Genomic DNA, 15,196 nt, shown 5'->3' on the forward strand with positions numbered 1-15,196 from the left:
GCACAACTGCCCCCACCATTACTTGTGCAACATGTTTTTAGTTTGACAACATCTCCTTAAAAACATTCCTTTCCCACATGAGTAACTGTGTTCATATTTACCTTTCAAAAGTTGTGACAGAGTTATTTCCCATTGTTGGACCTCTCATTACCCACAATCTCATTAAAAGGTCCGATTGCTGGTAGCTAATACTGCAGACGCCATGTTTTATTTTTCGGACAAAGCATGCAAAGTTTCCATTTATTGCGACTAAGCGCAATATTGTTTTGCACCGAATGGAAAGTAGTTTGGTCGTTTCACTGTGGACCTGATCACTCGTCAGAGACCCTAGCTGAATGTCTGTCATTCTTGATTCTCACCACATGGACTTTTTGGAAAAAACAGAGAAAAAAATGCACAAAAAATGCCCAAGTGTCCTGATATTTGCTGTCCAGTGTTACTCGCCTAGATTTTTCTTATGTATTTTGCAACTTTCCCTCCAACTTCCCCCTTGGAAAACCTGGAAGTGTTCTGTTAGCTATCTTGCCACCTTTATTAAATTCATAGCTCGAGGGTATTTCTCTTACTGGAAATCCACTCCACCTTTGTTCAGCTAAATAATACCCTTTTGTAAAGGTATCTCTGTGAAAAAAAAATGGATGGCCTGGAAACTCCAGGAGGACAAAGGACATAGTTTGTCTAATAAATTCATTTTTGGGTGGAAAATTTCCTGGAAACAAGGACAACCAATCTACAAGGATTTCAACTACTAAGCAGGAAGTGATTAAATTGTGATTGAAGTCTGAAGCAAACAAACTGATAACACTGGAGATGCATAGACAAAAGCCTCTTATAACACAATTTTCAGCAAGACGTGCTATGAATGACCCCAACTCACTGACAGTTTACCAAGACATTGCTATGTATTTTAAATTGATTTTATTTTTTGTTTGTTTTGCATCAGTCTGCAACAAATGGAAAAAAGTCCAGCACCTCTGTACCCATGTCGGGTATTTTCACAAGACTAAGGCTGCATATCTCCAGTGTTAACGGACTAAAATTTGCGAAGCAAAAAAAGTACATAGAAAAACTCTTAAAGAATTTTAAGGGCCTAAGAGGACCACCTTTTTACCCTGCCATTATTTTCTGTCTGCGTGACCCTATTTGCGTAAGCTCCTCGGCTTCCTCCAGGATAGAGTCTTTGGCAGCACTTTGACTGTAAAAAAATATTCTTTGCGAGACCATCCAAGATGGACCGGAGGCCCGGATTCCACAACTACTGGCTGCAAGACCTTCTGTTCAGGCATCCAGCCAGGCATCCGGCAGCCACAGAGAAAGACTGCCATCTAGTGCTGAAGATTAGCTCCCAAAGATGATCTGAGTTCACATTTTCAGCATGCGTTGTCTGGAACAGGCCACCTACATTGATATCTGAAGACCCTGACCGCACAGCACAGAATTGATTTGGATTTCAACTAAATGTATCTTCCTGATAAACAGAGGCTCAGACACATCGGCTCTTCAGCCCACGGTTGCAAACAAACCTGTCAGACAATCAGGTGAACGGTGAGTCACTCTCGCAATATGGAATGAAGACTCAGCCGGTGCTTCATGGCCCTCTGCAGGTGTTTCAACGTAAAGAGACCGGTTACATGTGCTTGGTTTGGCTATAGAAGAGAGTGTGTCAGCAGCCCCCACTGTGTATGCCTGCCAGCCAACAATGTGCTACTCATCCAGATAAGAAGCCACTGGTCAGTTTATTTTGTCTTTTTTTTCCAAGATTAAACTCCTAGCATAGATGTCTCTTTCTCTGCTGTGGCCGTGAATGATGTAACTCTGGATTTCAGCACCCGCTGTGCCATTTTATTGGCTAGACTTCTAAGAGAAGTATTCAAGAGAGAGATTATTGGACAAATTTGCTTGGTTTAAATGTTCTTTAGCTCCTCTCTGGGAGTCCCAAAATCATACACCGGAATGCAGAAACGACTGCCACCTTTCCCTTCCTGACATCTTTTCCACCTCTTTGATTCAATTTGGATTTCAGTCTGCAGACAAGGACCCTAATTCATTCACCGTGGCAGAGAGCCGCCCTGAGAACAGAGATGCTGTGTGCGAGGAACCTCTCAAAACAGGCTTACATAATATCAACACAATTACCGACATTAATCTTCAATGGGTTCAAGTAAACCCAAGGGCAGGAGGCCAAAGTTTCCTCGCTGCCTGATCTGATGGCTTTATGAGAGGGTGGAGGACGGGGAACCGGAAGAGACAGATTAAGGAGCAAGGTTGATTGGTTTTAGCAAGTTCAGTAGCATGTTCTCGCAATCCCTAGGATAAGAGCAAGCATTCTTAGTAAGCTTTGTTTATTGTTGTTTTCAAAGGAAAGAGCTCAGTGTTTGAACTTGTTTGTGTGTCAACACAGTTTCGTGCTTTCTAACATTGTTCCTGTTTACTTTAGATTACCACTTATCTGGCTTTACATGTCAGCTATTACATTGCTCAGTAATGAAAAAATGTAGATGAAAATCCTTATACTCTCAGCTGCTCCCTTCAGGTGTCACCACAAAGAATGGACCCCCTTCATCTAACCCTAATCTCTGTATTCTCTTCTCTGTCCTTCACTACATCTCAAAATCTTCCCAAAGTGCAAAGCATGTGGCGGCAGGACTCATGGCATGACTACAAAATACATCGGTATTATTGACATGTGGGTGTCAAGGGTGTCTTGGAGCCAAGTGCACAGCCTTACGCTTGGACACGGTGCTTGTTATGGTTTGTTCGTAACAAGCACAGAGGTTGAGTAACATAACTCTGTTTTAGATCAAGGAGCCCATGCCTCCCAGTCATGCCCTTCTAGGTCTTACTGTGATGGTCATTGTCACTGAAGACCCCCAGCAGAACAAGGTAGAGCAGAAGCTCTCCCTGACCACCCAGAGCCTTTCTCAACTCCTGCCTGAAAACCATACAATAGACATCGATTTTCAGCTTCCACTGCTTTATCCTCTTGATCTTCCGTGTCACCAGTCATCCTTTAAATCACCATCCTATGCTGTCTGGCTACGCTCTCACCTGCAACTACTTTGCAGTCACTGATCTCTTTCAGGTTATCTCATCTATTCAAGATGTAGCCTACTCGCATGCTCCTACCTCCAATCTTATAAGTTACCCTATGTTAATGTTTTTTCTGGAAAAAAAATGTTCACTACAGCCATGTCCATCCTCTTTGCAAAGTCTACCACCATCTATCCCTCTGCGTTCCTATCCTGTATATCAAATCTGCCCATCACTTCTTCATCCCCTCTATTGCCTGCACCAACATGCCCATTGAAGTCTGCACCAACTACCACTCTCTCATCTGGGGATATTTTGCATCACTTCATCTAACTCATTCCAGAACTTCTCCTACTCCTTTAACTCACATCCCACCTGCAGGGCATAGCCACTAACAACTCTGAGCATCACACCTTCACTTTCCAGTTTCAGACTTATGGGTCTTATGCGGTTATTATTTTTTTTTCAATTTAATATGTCTAATTCTTATGAAATTAGGCTTTGGCAAGTAAATTATCAGCCACCAAATATTAAAAATTCAAGATTTTAACAGGTGACTGTTAAAACACAAACATTCACGAAACCTTTTTAAGTGAGTGAGTGACATTGCTGTTAAAATTTGTTTTAAAAAAAAAATGGAAATCTTGAATTCAAAACAAATATGAATAAAATAGATGGCGTTGTCAAGCTTTAAATTAAATCGCGGACTGGGAGTTTACTTCTATTAATAGTTTATACCTGAGGTTGTCTTTGGGAGTGACGAGGATGGATAGAATCAGGAATGAGTCCATCATAAGGACTGCACAAGTTGGATATTTTAAAGAGAAGGACTGAGAAGCCAGACTGAGATGGTTAAGTCATGTACAAAGGAGAAATAAGCAAATATATATCCGTAGACGGATGCTGCAATTGGAGCTGCTAGACCGGAGGTCTCGAGGAAGACCAAAGAGAAGATTTATGGACGTAGTGAGAGGATATGAAGTTAGTTGGTGTGAGAGAGGAGGATACAGAGAATAGGGTTAGATTGAGAAGGTCGATTTGCTGTGGTGACCCCTGAGGGTAAAATCTGAAAGAGAAAGAAGACCAGGGGCTATTGATCATGGTTTTCTTCTTTTTTATCTCAGCCATTTAAGATCGTTCCCCAGCCACATCAGCAAATTTCGACCAGTCAGAAAAATCGTTACACTCCTGCACAGGAGCAGCCACTGAAGTATAGTTATTGTGCTTGCAGTCAAAGCTGAAACTTTTACATTGAGATCATTTTTCTGATCCCACTACGTTTGTTTGTTTGGGTTTATTTTTCTATATAAAAAATATATGCAAATATTGGTATAAGGGGAGGCGGTTGTTTAAGATCCAAATACTAAATAAACATGACCTGCCTCAACAAACTCGACATTCTTGTTCTTTACGCCGCGTGGTGTGTTTTCGCCGTCACCGCGGTCGGAGTGTGTTCGGTTTGTCCAGCAGTCGTCGCTAGAACCTCGGCTTCGTCTTGCCAAAATCAATCCCACAATCCCTGCTTGGCGGCGGTGTATTCATTTGAATGGTTAAAACTCCGAATCGCCTGCGAATCTGCTGAAAGAAGTTGTCCTTGAGTTTAACCCGTCTTTCACGTTTTGGATTTGCACGCCTTGAGACTCAGAGGCATTTTCCAAAATGGCTCGGTCTGTATTTGACACTTGTTCACAACGTAGAAATTATAGCGAGCGTTTGTTCACTATTCCATATGTTTTGGGAATTGGAAGGCTAACTTGCTAGCAAGCTCGCACTAGCGGCCCAGCTAATTTCTCGATTGTATCCGTCCTTCCTAAGTCGAGCTGTAAGCTAACAGCAACAGTTCGATGGTTGTCACTTTAAAATTAGCAAGCAACATTAGCAGTGGGTGGTGACGACTGCAGGATTGTATTTCTCTTAAATGCCATTTGCACTAATATTCGATTCGACAACATGCAACCCGAAGAGCTAGCGCATCTGATGTTAAGCTATGTTTAGTTAAAGCTTGTACCAAACAACGCAGCCAACGCCTTCATTACAAGTTTTGGGTTTAAAGCCTTTCACCTATGTTTCCAGAATGTTTATTTAACTCTCAGAATCTCCAGATTTTATTTTGCTGATAGGACAGCGCATAGTTCATGCGTGCAAAGTAACGTTAGCTACAAATGGTCAAAGCTGAAAGTTATGATACAGCAACTTTTTTTCCTCACAGGGTCCCTTGTTATAGCAGTTGAAAACCATATACGCCACCGTGGAATCCCTTAAGGTCAACTAGAACATATCTAATGGCCTTTTGCGATACTGCCTGCATCTTTCTGCTGAAAAGAACATGAAGCAGGTACAGCGATCTTTGTGTATATATATATTTATGAGTGGTTGAGTAAGCAAGTCCTCTGTTTGTAATTCCTGAATGTAGCGACACGAAAGTGGTATGTAGCAGTAGAAAGTACAGTAGTGTCCTCATCCCCTATCCTTTTGTTTTAGGTGGATGTTATAAATAAGGAAGAATTAGATAAGGAAAGGTGAGTCTGATCTATATCTGTGGGATCTATCAGATTATCATCGCCTCTCAGTCACCTTTTTCCTACAGATAACCCTCTCAGAGTCTAGGCCATCAAAATACCTAAAATACCAGAAGTCATTGTGACAATGTCTGTGAATTGCACACTTTCAAGTCATCATTTATTCTGTGGACTTTCTCAGGTTTCAAGTACGTTCTGCAGTACACAGTGCAGCCAAAGTAAAGCGGTTGTCATCTTGCAAGAGGAAGAGTTTCCAGTCGGTGGAGGTGGGCTTAAAGTTGCTCCGTAAACCATCAGATGCAGGCCTTGCCCGTGACCCTGGCATGGCCAACAAAGAAAATGAGCTGACGTGCTCTGATGATGTACGGGGCAACCCCTACAAGGACAACTGTGGGCTCCCGGTGAACTCTGCAGAGACCTCCAAGATGGCAGGGGCCAGCTCCAAGTATAGTGACTTTACTGAAGTGAGAGATGGGGCTGGTGTTTGAGGTTCTTAAAAATGCACGATGATGTGTTAGCTGACACAGAATTCCAACCCTGAATGTTTGTGTTTTTCTTCTTCTCCAGTTATCGAAGGACCATGAAGCAATGACTCACATCCTCTTTGGGAGGAACCTACGGCTTAAAGTAGCCCAAACACTATGGCAAAGGAATTCCAGTGAATTAGTCGCCTATTTAGTAAGGTAAGACAATTCCTACATGCATCTCAATCAAGTGCCTTTAATTTCTGGTCATCAAACATGAGAAAAGACTGGTTTGTGTTTTTATTTTCAGAATTCAAGATGCAGGAGTGCTGCTTGACTGTCTACCTGTCTTAACAAACAAGTGAGTCTCTGAAACCCCGGGAGTTTTAAATATTTATTGTGCTATAGCGTGACAACATTATACATCATATTTGTATCCCTCTTCTCTTTTCGGCTTTTCCCTTAGCACACACCACACACACAAATGGAAATGAAGATGCACACTTCGCACAGTCATATATCCCAGCTTGCACCGCGCACTTCTTCTTCTACGGGAGAAAATTGAGTTAGGGACTGCTTCCTGTTGTGAGACCTCTTGCGGCTCAATATTGATCCATAAATAAGACACACCGGTGGTTTTAGAGAAGATTAAAGGCTTTTAGGTGCGCCCTATTGTGCATAAAATACGGTACATTTATGGGTGTGAAACATCTACACTGTAATAATTTCCACAATCAAACATTGAAATATTCAGTTGCTCATTTGAAAAATAAGCTTAAACTGTGATAACTATTCTTCCATTAGTTACTGCCTGTAACACCATCTGACTGCCTTGTTTTTAATTATTAACCAATAGTGTTATTTTAGTTGCAACTTGCATTTCTGAATGCTCATATTGTAAATAACCACATTTTTTTGCCCCTTTTGTGCCCCTCCTGTCCCTTTAGCCTTCAAACTGAAGCACCATGTTTGTCACTTGGATGCTGCGTTGACCTCATGCCCCAAGTAAAAATGATTCTTGCCAGTAAATATGAAGAGTAAGTGCCCCTTAGTATCTGCATACAGGTCTACTGGACCAGCTGTTTGTTTGATTTTTGCAATGATGCAGATTAAGTCACAGTCATATAGCAACCGTAGTAGTCCTAATTTGCCAGAAGGAAACCATATATTTCCTTACATGAAAACAGTAAAATAAATCTAATACAAATGACACCAGTAGGTTTCTCATGACTGATCCTAGGAAATCTTTCTAAACATATATAAAATTGTAGTCTTCTGCTCTGGTTTATCATTTGTTTTATCTTTTTTTTTTTTTTTCTCACTTTCCTAGACATATAAAAGTGGGTTTACACTGGGTTCAATCCGTCATCAGGAAGTGGTGGCCAGAACTTTCAAAGAAAGAGAAAAGACTGCAGGACAGTTGTTCAGAAGACAGGTGTGTAGCTGCATGATTAAATGAAATTTTTGAAAAAATGTATGCCGCTGTTACATCACCCAGTATTTTCCACTTACTCACTGCAGTTTTGATCCCTTGATCACTTCTTCCGAGTGAGGGTTGATTTGCTCTGTGGAAACAAATACATGGATTGTGTTTAATAGTTTAATAGTTTGAGTGGAAATGCTGATTTGTGCAGTTTAAAGTGACAAAGCATCCAAACTAAGATCTATATTATGAAGGTTAAAAATACATGAAATTGTAGTTTTTGAACTGTAAATCTATAAGGCACCCCTCTAATTGAGAAGATGTCCAAAAACTTTGGGTGTTTCATACGTTGTGCTTGATACTCCTGTGTTCCTGATAAGAAGTTAGCAAACTTTGAGAGATAAGGTACAAGACAAATGCTTTGCAAACGCAGATGGCAGGTAAAGAAAACAAAATGCACATTTACTGAATGTGATTGAGGCCCACAAACCTTTCATAGCTGCATTGTTAGAATTGCCTGGGTCTGTTGTGAAAAGTATTACATGTTAAGTATTTGATTCAGGTACAGTAAGAGTGCTTGAATTGTTGCGATGAGATGGCTATCAGGTGTTGTGAACAAAAAAAAAAAAACGCAAAAAGCTAACATTTTCAACATGCTGTGTTCATGTTCACGCAGGAACATTGAAGAAATGAAGCAGCGACTGAAGGATGTGTGGAAGGAAGGAGGAAGGCTATGTTTGGTTCCAGGTTTTACAGGAGATCTAGCTAAGGTGAGAACAGGCCAATGTTACAATAACAAGTTTTTAAAGTTGATCGTAGCCAAGGTCTTAATATACTAAAGATATTAACTTTTTGCTTACATGCTCAAAAAACTGCATTCAAGTTGAATGAAAAAGTTTTTCTAAAGAAACGGCTGTATTTTCCACTAAATGTTTATTTTGGATGGATACAGTCAACCACTCCCACCTTGAAAGAAATAAAAACACACACTCCTCATACAAACCAACATTAACAGCAATGCCATGGTTTACTGGTCTTCAGTGTGTTTCACCTGGCTTTATATATATTATGTGATATACCCTAACCCAACACCAGCAGAAAAGTACTGCATTTTTCGTAGGCTTGTTGACCATCAGAATGATTATTTTTCACAGATCTGTATATTTGATTTTGTTTTGTTTCTGTAAATAACAATGGTGCCCTGTTTATGTACATCTTTTATTATATTGATAAAATCCCACTTATTTATAGGAAGTCATTGTGGCAATTGACAATATAAATTGGCAGTTTTCAGAACACAGACTACTTTTGAGTGTTGGTCAGGTGTGTTTTCAAAAAAGTTAAGAGTTGTGTTATTTTTATTGTATCCTGTCTGTAGGATGCCTGTTACACAGAACCATATATAGCATTACCTTTTGTTTGGACAGGGATTAGCTCTTTTGCCAAAATAAATAAAAAAAGATTGGCAGGTGAATGGATAAACCATTTGTCTGCCAGTAAAACATTTGTATCTATATTTGACTGTTGTTTGCTGTTCTAAGCCTACAGTAATAGCTAAACTAACGCCTTGCTGATATTCGAGTTCTGTTCATGTTTTTTACCTTTGTCACACCTAAAACCCACTCTGGGTGGAGGTACCCTTGTGGTGGGGGTTAGGCTCTGATAAGTCAGAGCAGAACACATTTGGTTCTTAAGGGTTGTGATCTCGTGAATCCAGCTGCCTAATGGGGTTCCAATGCTTTGTGGGTTGAGATAAAGCTAATGCTATCTGACTTCTTGTTACAGGCCATTGACACTTATCTCTCCCAGCTGCCCTGACAGCTGACAATGTAGTACTCTTGAGGATATGACCACTGCTGCCACATCACGGCTGTATTTGGAACTGATAATGATGCAAACTCCATCATTCTACCACTCAAAGCCTCTTAACTGGGACTGAACTTCACATCACAGACCACTCCTGCAGTGATAGCTGGAGACACTCCAGCAGGGCTGGGAGAGCTTTTCTGCAAAAGAAACACAGCAAATGACTGCTTCACATTGAAGTGGACTCTCGATGAAGGGGCATATAGCGGACCTCCATGAGACTGGATGTATGTCGCTCTATGTAGTGCCAAGCTCATCGTCTGTCACTACCCGACTTGTTGCCATGGAATGCAAAAGCACTTGTGGATGTTATGAATGCCGCGCTCTTTTAATGTTTTAGCCTGAGTTCATTTGAATCAGGAACTTGAATCTGCAACAGTCTTAAGTTATTAGAGCTGTTCCTATTTCAACTATGCTTCCATGTGATAATTGACTGTACAATGTAAAAAATCGATTCTTTTAATTATTTTAAATAAATTTGATAAAAACACAAATTGTCCTGTTTATGATTCAGAAGCAAGAAAAAAAAAGTAAGGATGTAGGATAGTAAAGTTAAGTGCTGCAGAAAAGGCCAAAAGAACCCTGTAAGGGGAATACACCGGTACTGTATCAGTAAAATTACAAAAATGTGCCTGCAAGATAATTAAAAGCAATAATGATTTTCAGACATTGTAAAATGATTCAAAATATTTGTATGTCACACACACTTACTCAAAAGACTGCTACTATTTGAATATTGAATGTGTGAATGAACGTTTTATTTTTAGAGCCCAATTAAACGTTATACTTCGTATAATTTATGTCATTGAATAATAAACGGATTGGCGGTCAGTCGAGAATTCAAATAGAATCGGGTAAAATCATTATCATGTAAAGTAAAAAAAACAACAAAAAAAACTGTCATCATTCAAATCTGTCGGAACAATAAAGGTTGGTTGAAGTGACGTCACTGTACGCAGAGACAGCTGATGAGCGAAAACGTCCGTTTTTCCTCCACGCGTTTTTAACGAATTAATGTTGACGCGCAGCATTTCAGCGTAGATATATATTAGTTTAGACGACAATATGACGTGCAGAGAAAGAATTCCGTTATTGTGGGTTTTATTGCAGGCTGCGCTTTTGGGTGCGTGGTGTTTTAGCGATGTGGAACCCGGGCCCGGCGCGGGTGTACCGACACAGACGAGCGGAGATCGCTTTAAAATCGAGGGAAGAGCCATTGTCCCCGGAGTGAAAACGCCAGACTGGGTCTCCTCGGGTCGGGTTTTAGTGGACGGCGAAGAATATGTGGGCTTTTTGAGGTGAGTAAGCTCTTTAACGGTATGCTAATATCGATTAGCCTGGCTTCTTGGCATTAGCATAGCATGCTATTAAGCTAACGCTCTGTTGCTACATTTGAGTAGAAGCTGTGTCGGTGCCTGCGTAGTGTCCTTTTTGTGTCCACGTCTGACAAACTATGACTATTGCTAAACTACTGGAAACCACACGGGTTTCCTCTAACTGGCGAAGGAACTCGACAGGAAACATGATAGTGAATTATGGCCCTAGCAGTAGCGAGCTACTGCTTCCGTAGTGACTTGGGCCTCAAGAGACGAGGTGATATGATCGCAGAACAACAATTCGCGATGACTCTCACTCCCAGATAGATGTTCAACATCCAAACACCAGAAATGTCTCTACTGCACGTGATGTTAAGTTTATGAAACAAAGTTATTTTAAAATAGCAGTACCTCGCATTTGCTATACATTGTCTTTGCAAACAGTCTCTATTTCATAGTCTCTACACAAAGTATATTACACTTTTTAATTCTTTACTTTTGTTTAACTTTTCAGTAATTGCTTCAGAATGGGTCCATAGAGACTATGGTCTCAATGGTATTCTATAAGTCACCTATGCCTTCATAGCTGATCAAATCTAAATGCACTAGTTTGTTACATCAAGTATAAAGCAGCTTAAATGTTAATAATTTGTCGCTTCAATTTTTCTGTTAATTTGATTCAATACATGAGGAGTCTCCTCTTGACTTCTTGCACCCTCATCTTTTGTATGGTAACCTTCCAGTGAAAGAAAATCATTAAATAAAAGATCTCTGTGAAATCTAATAGAGTGTAAACAAGTAGTGATTGTATGGTTCCCTTTTGACCATTATGTATTTAACAGCTTTGTTACCATAACCCATGGCTGTTTTTGTTCACAGAACAGCTTTGCAAAATAAGAAAGAAAGAGAAATCATGGTTTCATTTTTCCTGTCAATGTCATGTCATGTCATGCCATGGAAATATAGTCTTTACAGCAAGTCAGATGAGGAAGACATCTGTTGACACCCATTATACTCTGCTGTGTCCTGTCTGCCACCGTTGTGATTTTTTTTTTTTTTTTTTTTTTTTTTTAAGCTTTATTACATCAAATGACATTTCTGTTGTCATGTGTTACAGGACTGATGGGAGTTTTGCTGTACATGGCGTACCCCCAGGATCATACGTTGTGGAAGTTGTTACCCCGACATACAGATTTGAGCCCGTTCGTGTTGATATCACATCAAAGGGGAAGATGAGGTTAGTACTTGCTGTTTTCAGGTTGTTTGCATGGTTTTCCTTCCATCGCAGTCATCATCATTTTTATTGAGTCTTTTTTGTTGATCTACAGGGCCCGTCTTGTGAACTACATCAAGATTTCAGAAGTGAGCCGTCAGCCGTATCCTCTCCAAATCCGAGCAAGTGGCCCCCACAGTTACTTCATGAAGAGGGAAACGTGGGGCTGGACAGATTTCCTAATGAACCCAATGGTAAAAGAGGAGGGTGTGGGGTTGAACTTAATGCACTGTGTCCTCATTTCTTCCATCAGTACAGGAATTAGCATCTTACTGAAATTCAATGACTAAAAGTGGGGGGAAAAATTCCCTGCTAGACAAAATTACAGAAATATAAACTCTTCATTCCAGGTTTCTTAGAGCTTATGTGGTTTTCCAAACTTAGCGCAACAGTTTTTTGCACTCTTATTAGAAATACATGGGCACAAGTTTGAGGTACAGTGTAACTGATGCTGAGACGCCTTTCTCAATATCTGTGTCAAAGCCCCCCCAACCCCTCCTGCTGTCGTGACCTGATGATAAAAAGTCATGACAAGATGTCTAGCAGTGTTGGCTTCTTGAAAAAGTGCACACTGAATTTTTAAAGAATGTGAAAGAATTCCACATGGCTTGTTTTTTGTTTTCGTTTTTTCCCTTTAGAAGTGGTGTCTAGTCTTCCTTGACCTGCATCAGTCTGTGAGCTCTACTTTATAGCTTTCCGTCTGTGTTTTAATTGAAGCAGCCCACTCTGCTGAGTCAAAGTATTTCTCATGAGAACACCCTCCTCCCCCGCTGTGCAACAATGAAAGGTTTCAGTTATATTTGGCTGGCATCTACTTATTGTATGAATTTGGGGGAACCCATGTAGTGACAAATCTTTAAAACAAAATGAGTGTGTTTGAAATGAGGCATGTCCTAATTATGCTGCCGTTTAAAATTCTCTTTTCCACAGTAGTCAGAGCATGTACCGCCCCACCTCCCCCCTTCTTTGCCGATTAGCTTAAAGAATTGCCACCCGCTGGCAAATATGGACAAGAAAAAACAGCTTAGACAATAAATGGCTGTGGTTTAAGAAGATATTCAATGCATTTTACAGACATTCTGCATTATTATGTGTTGATTCAGGTATTAAGTAACCAAGTTTTCTCCGTCACTCTTGTTAGTCATCAGTTTACCAAGTTCTGGATCCTTTTTGTTGCTCCCAATTTCATTTTTTTTTTCCTTTTCTGAAGGTTATGATGATGGTACTGCCCCTGCTGATTATTGTTCTACTGCCTAAAGTAGTCAACACCAATGACCCTGAAATGAGAAAGGTAAAACAGAAACACGATTTTCTAAATGCACAATATATAGTCAGTTCCATAGGCAATTGTCTGTCATTCAGCTTGGTAAAGGGTTAAGTGCTACAGTTAAAGGAACAGTCTTTTCCTTCACCTAATTATAATTCTATGTACATGAAGCTAGGCTTTTGGAAATACACATACATACATACATATATTTTATAGGGTAATCATACCCGTGTGTGTGTGTGTGTGTGTCTGTGTGTGTGTGTGTGTGTGTGTGTGTGTGTGTGTGTGTGTGTGTGTGTGTGTGTGTGTGTGTGTGTGTGTGTGTGTGTGTGTCCTTTAAAAGAATCTGCATTTTTGACAAAGGGCCTGCTTTGATAACAGCAGCATATTGTCTGTATGCATACGTCCTGCTACACTACTGTGTAAAGAGCCCACTTTTAATTAGCACTGACTTCAATCACCAGGTCCTGAGCTTCCGGCTTGTTTGTTTTGTAAATCAATAGCTGCTGTCATGTTTGCAGGAAATGGAGCAGTCCATGAACATGCTAAACCCCAATCCAGAGCTCCCGGATGTGTCTGAGCTCATGACCAAGCTCTTCTCTGGTTCCAAAGGCTCAAGCAAGGCAGGTAGCAGCAAGGGAACCAGGCCAGCGGCGAAGAGGAGGTAGTACTCCATACCCCTCTGTTATCAGCCTCAAGAAGCACGAGCTACGCCATGGAAGCCAGATTTTCAAGCTTCTTTTTCCCCCTCCGGGTCTATTGTACAGTTTCTTTATTAACAGATGTTTTGAGCACATCATGATTGTTTGTAACCTATGGGAAACTGAAAAGATTTGTTTTCTTGCTCTCTTCATACTGCACTGATAGAAAATTCTTCAAACAGCTGTTTGTCTTCATTTGTGATTCCACCCATTTTCATTATTCTGCTCTAACCCTCCGGTGTGCACTCTCCACTGCTGCTACTACCTGAGACATATTACATATTCAGAGATTTTGTTTTTCAATTTAAGTAATATGACTGTGAATGAAGATATATAAATTTTAAGACTGACTAATTCTTATTTAAAAGCTTGAAGAATAAAATGCAATGGTGTCTAACAACTGTAGTTTTAATTCAGATTATCCTATTTGACATTTAGGCCACTGCCTGCTCATTTATTTTATTTTTCAGATAAAGCAGGGTGGCCCGGATTCACACACTGTAAATACATACCTAAGGTGTATAAATTGATAACATAATCTCTTTCAAAATATCTCTTGTTCAGAGAATGAACCACTGTATGTTGTGTTTCAACACCTCTACACAGTGTATATGGCTTTACTTTTAATAAAGCAGATGGTGCAATCCTTATCGAAACCGTATAGCGTGTCTGTGATAGCATCAGTCTTGCAGACAGGTCTGAGGATGAGCAGAGAACAATTGCTTTGGCTGTCACAGATTTAAATCAAGGTTGGCGATATATATATATTTTTTTTTGGGCAGGAGGGATGTGGGGGAGCTATCTACATTGGATTATGTATTTCTCTCAGTATACAAGTCTCAAATCATTTAGCTGAGGGTGCCAGGGCTTAAGATGTACTGCTTTGTGATTTTTAGATTTTGTGCAAACCTTCAGCCTAGTTGCAACATACTAGACAATCCACACACATACTACCACCTGCTGTCTGCACACAGTCTTTGCTGAACAGATGGGTGGCTGTGCAAACCCTGAGAAGTAAGCTGACGGGCATGTTCCAACCACAATATCACAACACTCCACTGGTAACCACTACAGACTGCCATGGGGTGTAAAACTGCCCTTTTGTGGGAATTTTACATTCTCACACACTGAATAAACTAAATCTGTAATGAACAATATGATTAAAATTCCTATCGTGCCCATTTGACTAATACTGCATTCACTATTCTGAGCTATTTGACCTATATCTTGAGTGTGTGAGTACCTGCTTTTGTGATTTTGCCTGCAAAAAATATTCATAGTACAGTTATGCATCAAGTATGTTTGGTTTTGTATTGACAGTCACTCTGCTCAGACAT

General features: G+C 40.3%; 2 protein-coding genes across 2 annotated transcripts; both read left to right on the forward strand.

Moving 5' to 3' along the window:
- The first annotated feature begins 4,570 nt into the window (after window positions 1–4,570).
- On the forward strand, window positions 4,571–9,747 carry katnbl1 (katanin p80 subunit B-like 1). The gene is made up of 10 exons (XM_086167060.1): window positions 4,571–4,697; window positions 5,240–5,365; window positions 5,512–5,549; window positions 5,731–6,013; window positions 6,117–6,232; window positions 6,324–6,374; window positions 6,961–7,050; window positions 7,344–7,448; window positions 8,113–8,206; window positions 9,222–9,747. The coding sequence occupies exons 2-10, from the start codon at window positions 5,357–5,359 to the stop codon at window positions 9,252–9,254; spliced, it is 819 nt and encodes a 272-aa protein (XP_086023186.1). The 5' UTR covers window positions 4,571–4,697; window positions 5,240–5,356; the 3' UTR covers window positions 9,255–9,747.
- Window positions 9,748–10,247: 500 nt separating this feature from the next.
- Window positions 10,248–14,509, forward strand: emc7b (ER membrane protein complex subunit 7b). The gene is made up of 5 exons (XM_086167507.1): window positions 10,248–10,600; window positions 11,736–11,855; window positions 11,947–12,085; window positions 13,102–13,182; window positions 13,680–14,509. Exons 1-5 carry the CDS (start codon window positions 10,368–10,370, stop codon window positions 13,824–13,826), a joined length of 720 nt encoding a protein of 239 aa, XP_086023633.1. The 5' UTR covers window positions 10,248–10,367; the 3' UTR covers window positions 13,827–14,509.
- Window positions 14,510–15,196: the final 687 nt, after the last annotated feature.

This window comes from Fistularia commersonii, chromosome 20 (genome assembly GCF_037954325.1).
Source record: "Fistularia commersonii isolate RoL2024-O1a breed Wild chromosome 20, RoL_Fcom_v1.0, whole genome shotgun sequence".
NCBI lineage: Eukaryota > Metazoa > Chordata > Actinopteri > Syngnathiformes > Fistulariidae > Fistularia > Fistularia commersonii.

What these genes read in the sequence shown, in the direction of transcription:
- katnbl1 (XM_086167060.1), top strand. An exon ending in AGTATAGTGACTTTACTGAA is followed by an intron (nt 6,014 to 6,116) that starts GTGAGAGATGGG and finishes CTTCTTCTCCAG; the next exon opens with TTATCGAAGGACCATGAAGC. An exon ending in GACAGTTGTTCAGAAGACAG is followed by an intron (nt 7,449 to 8,112) that starts GTGTGTAGCTGC and finishes ATGTTCACGCAG; the next exon opens with GAACATTGAAGAAATGAAGC.
- emc7b (XM_086167507.1), top strand. Translation starts at nt 10,368, where the DNA reads ATGACGTGCAGAGAAAGAATTCCGTTATTGTGGGTTTTATTGCAGGCT. An exon ending in ATTTCCTAATGAACCCAATG is followed by an intron (nt 12,086 to 13,101) that starts GTAAAAGAGGAG and finishes CCTTTTCTGAAG; the next exon opens with GTTATGATGATGGTACTGCC. An exon ending in ATGACCCTGAAATGAGAAAG is followed by an intron (nt 13,183 to 13,679) that starts GTAAAACAGAAA and finishes TCATGTTTGCAG; the next exon opens with GAAATGGAGCAGTCCATGAA.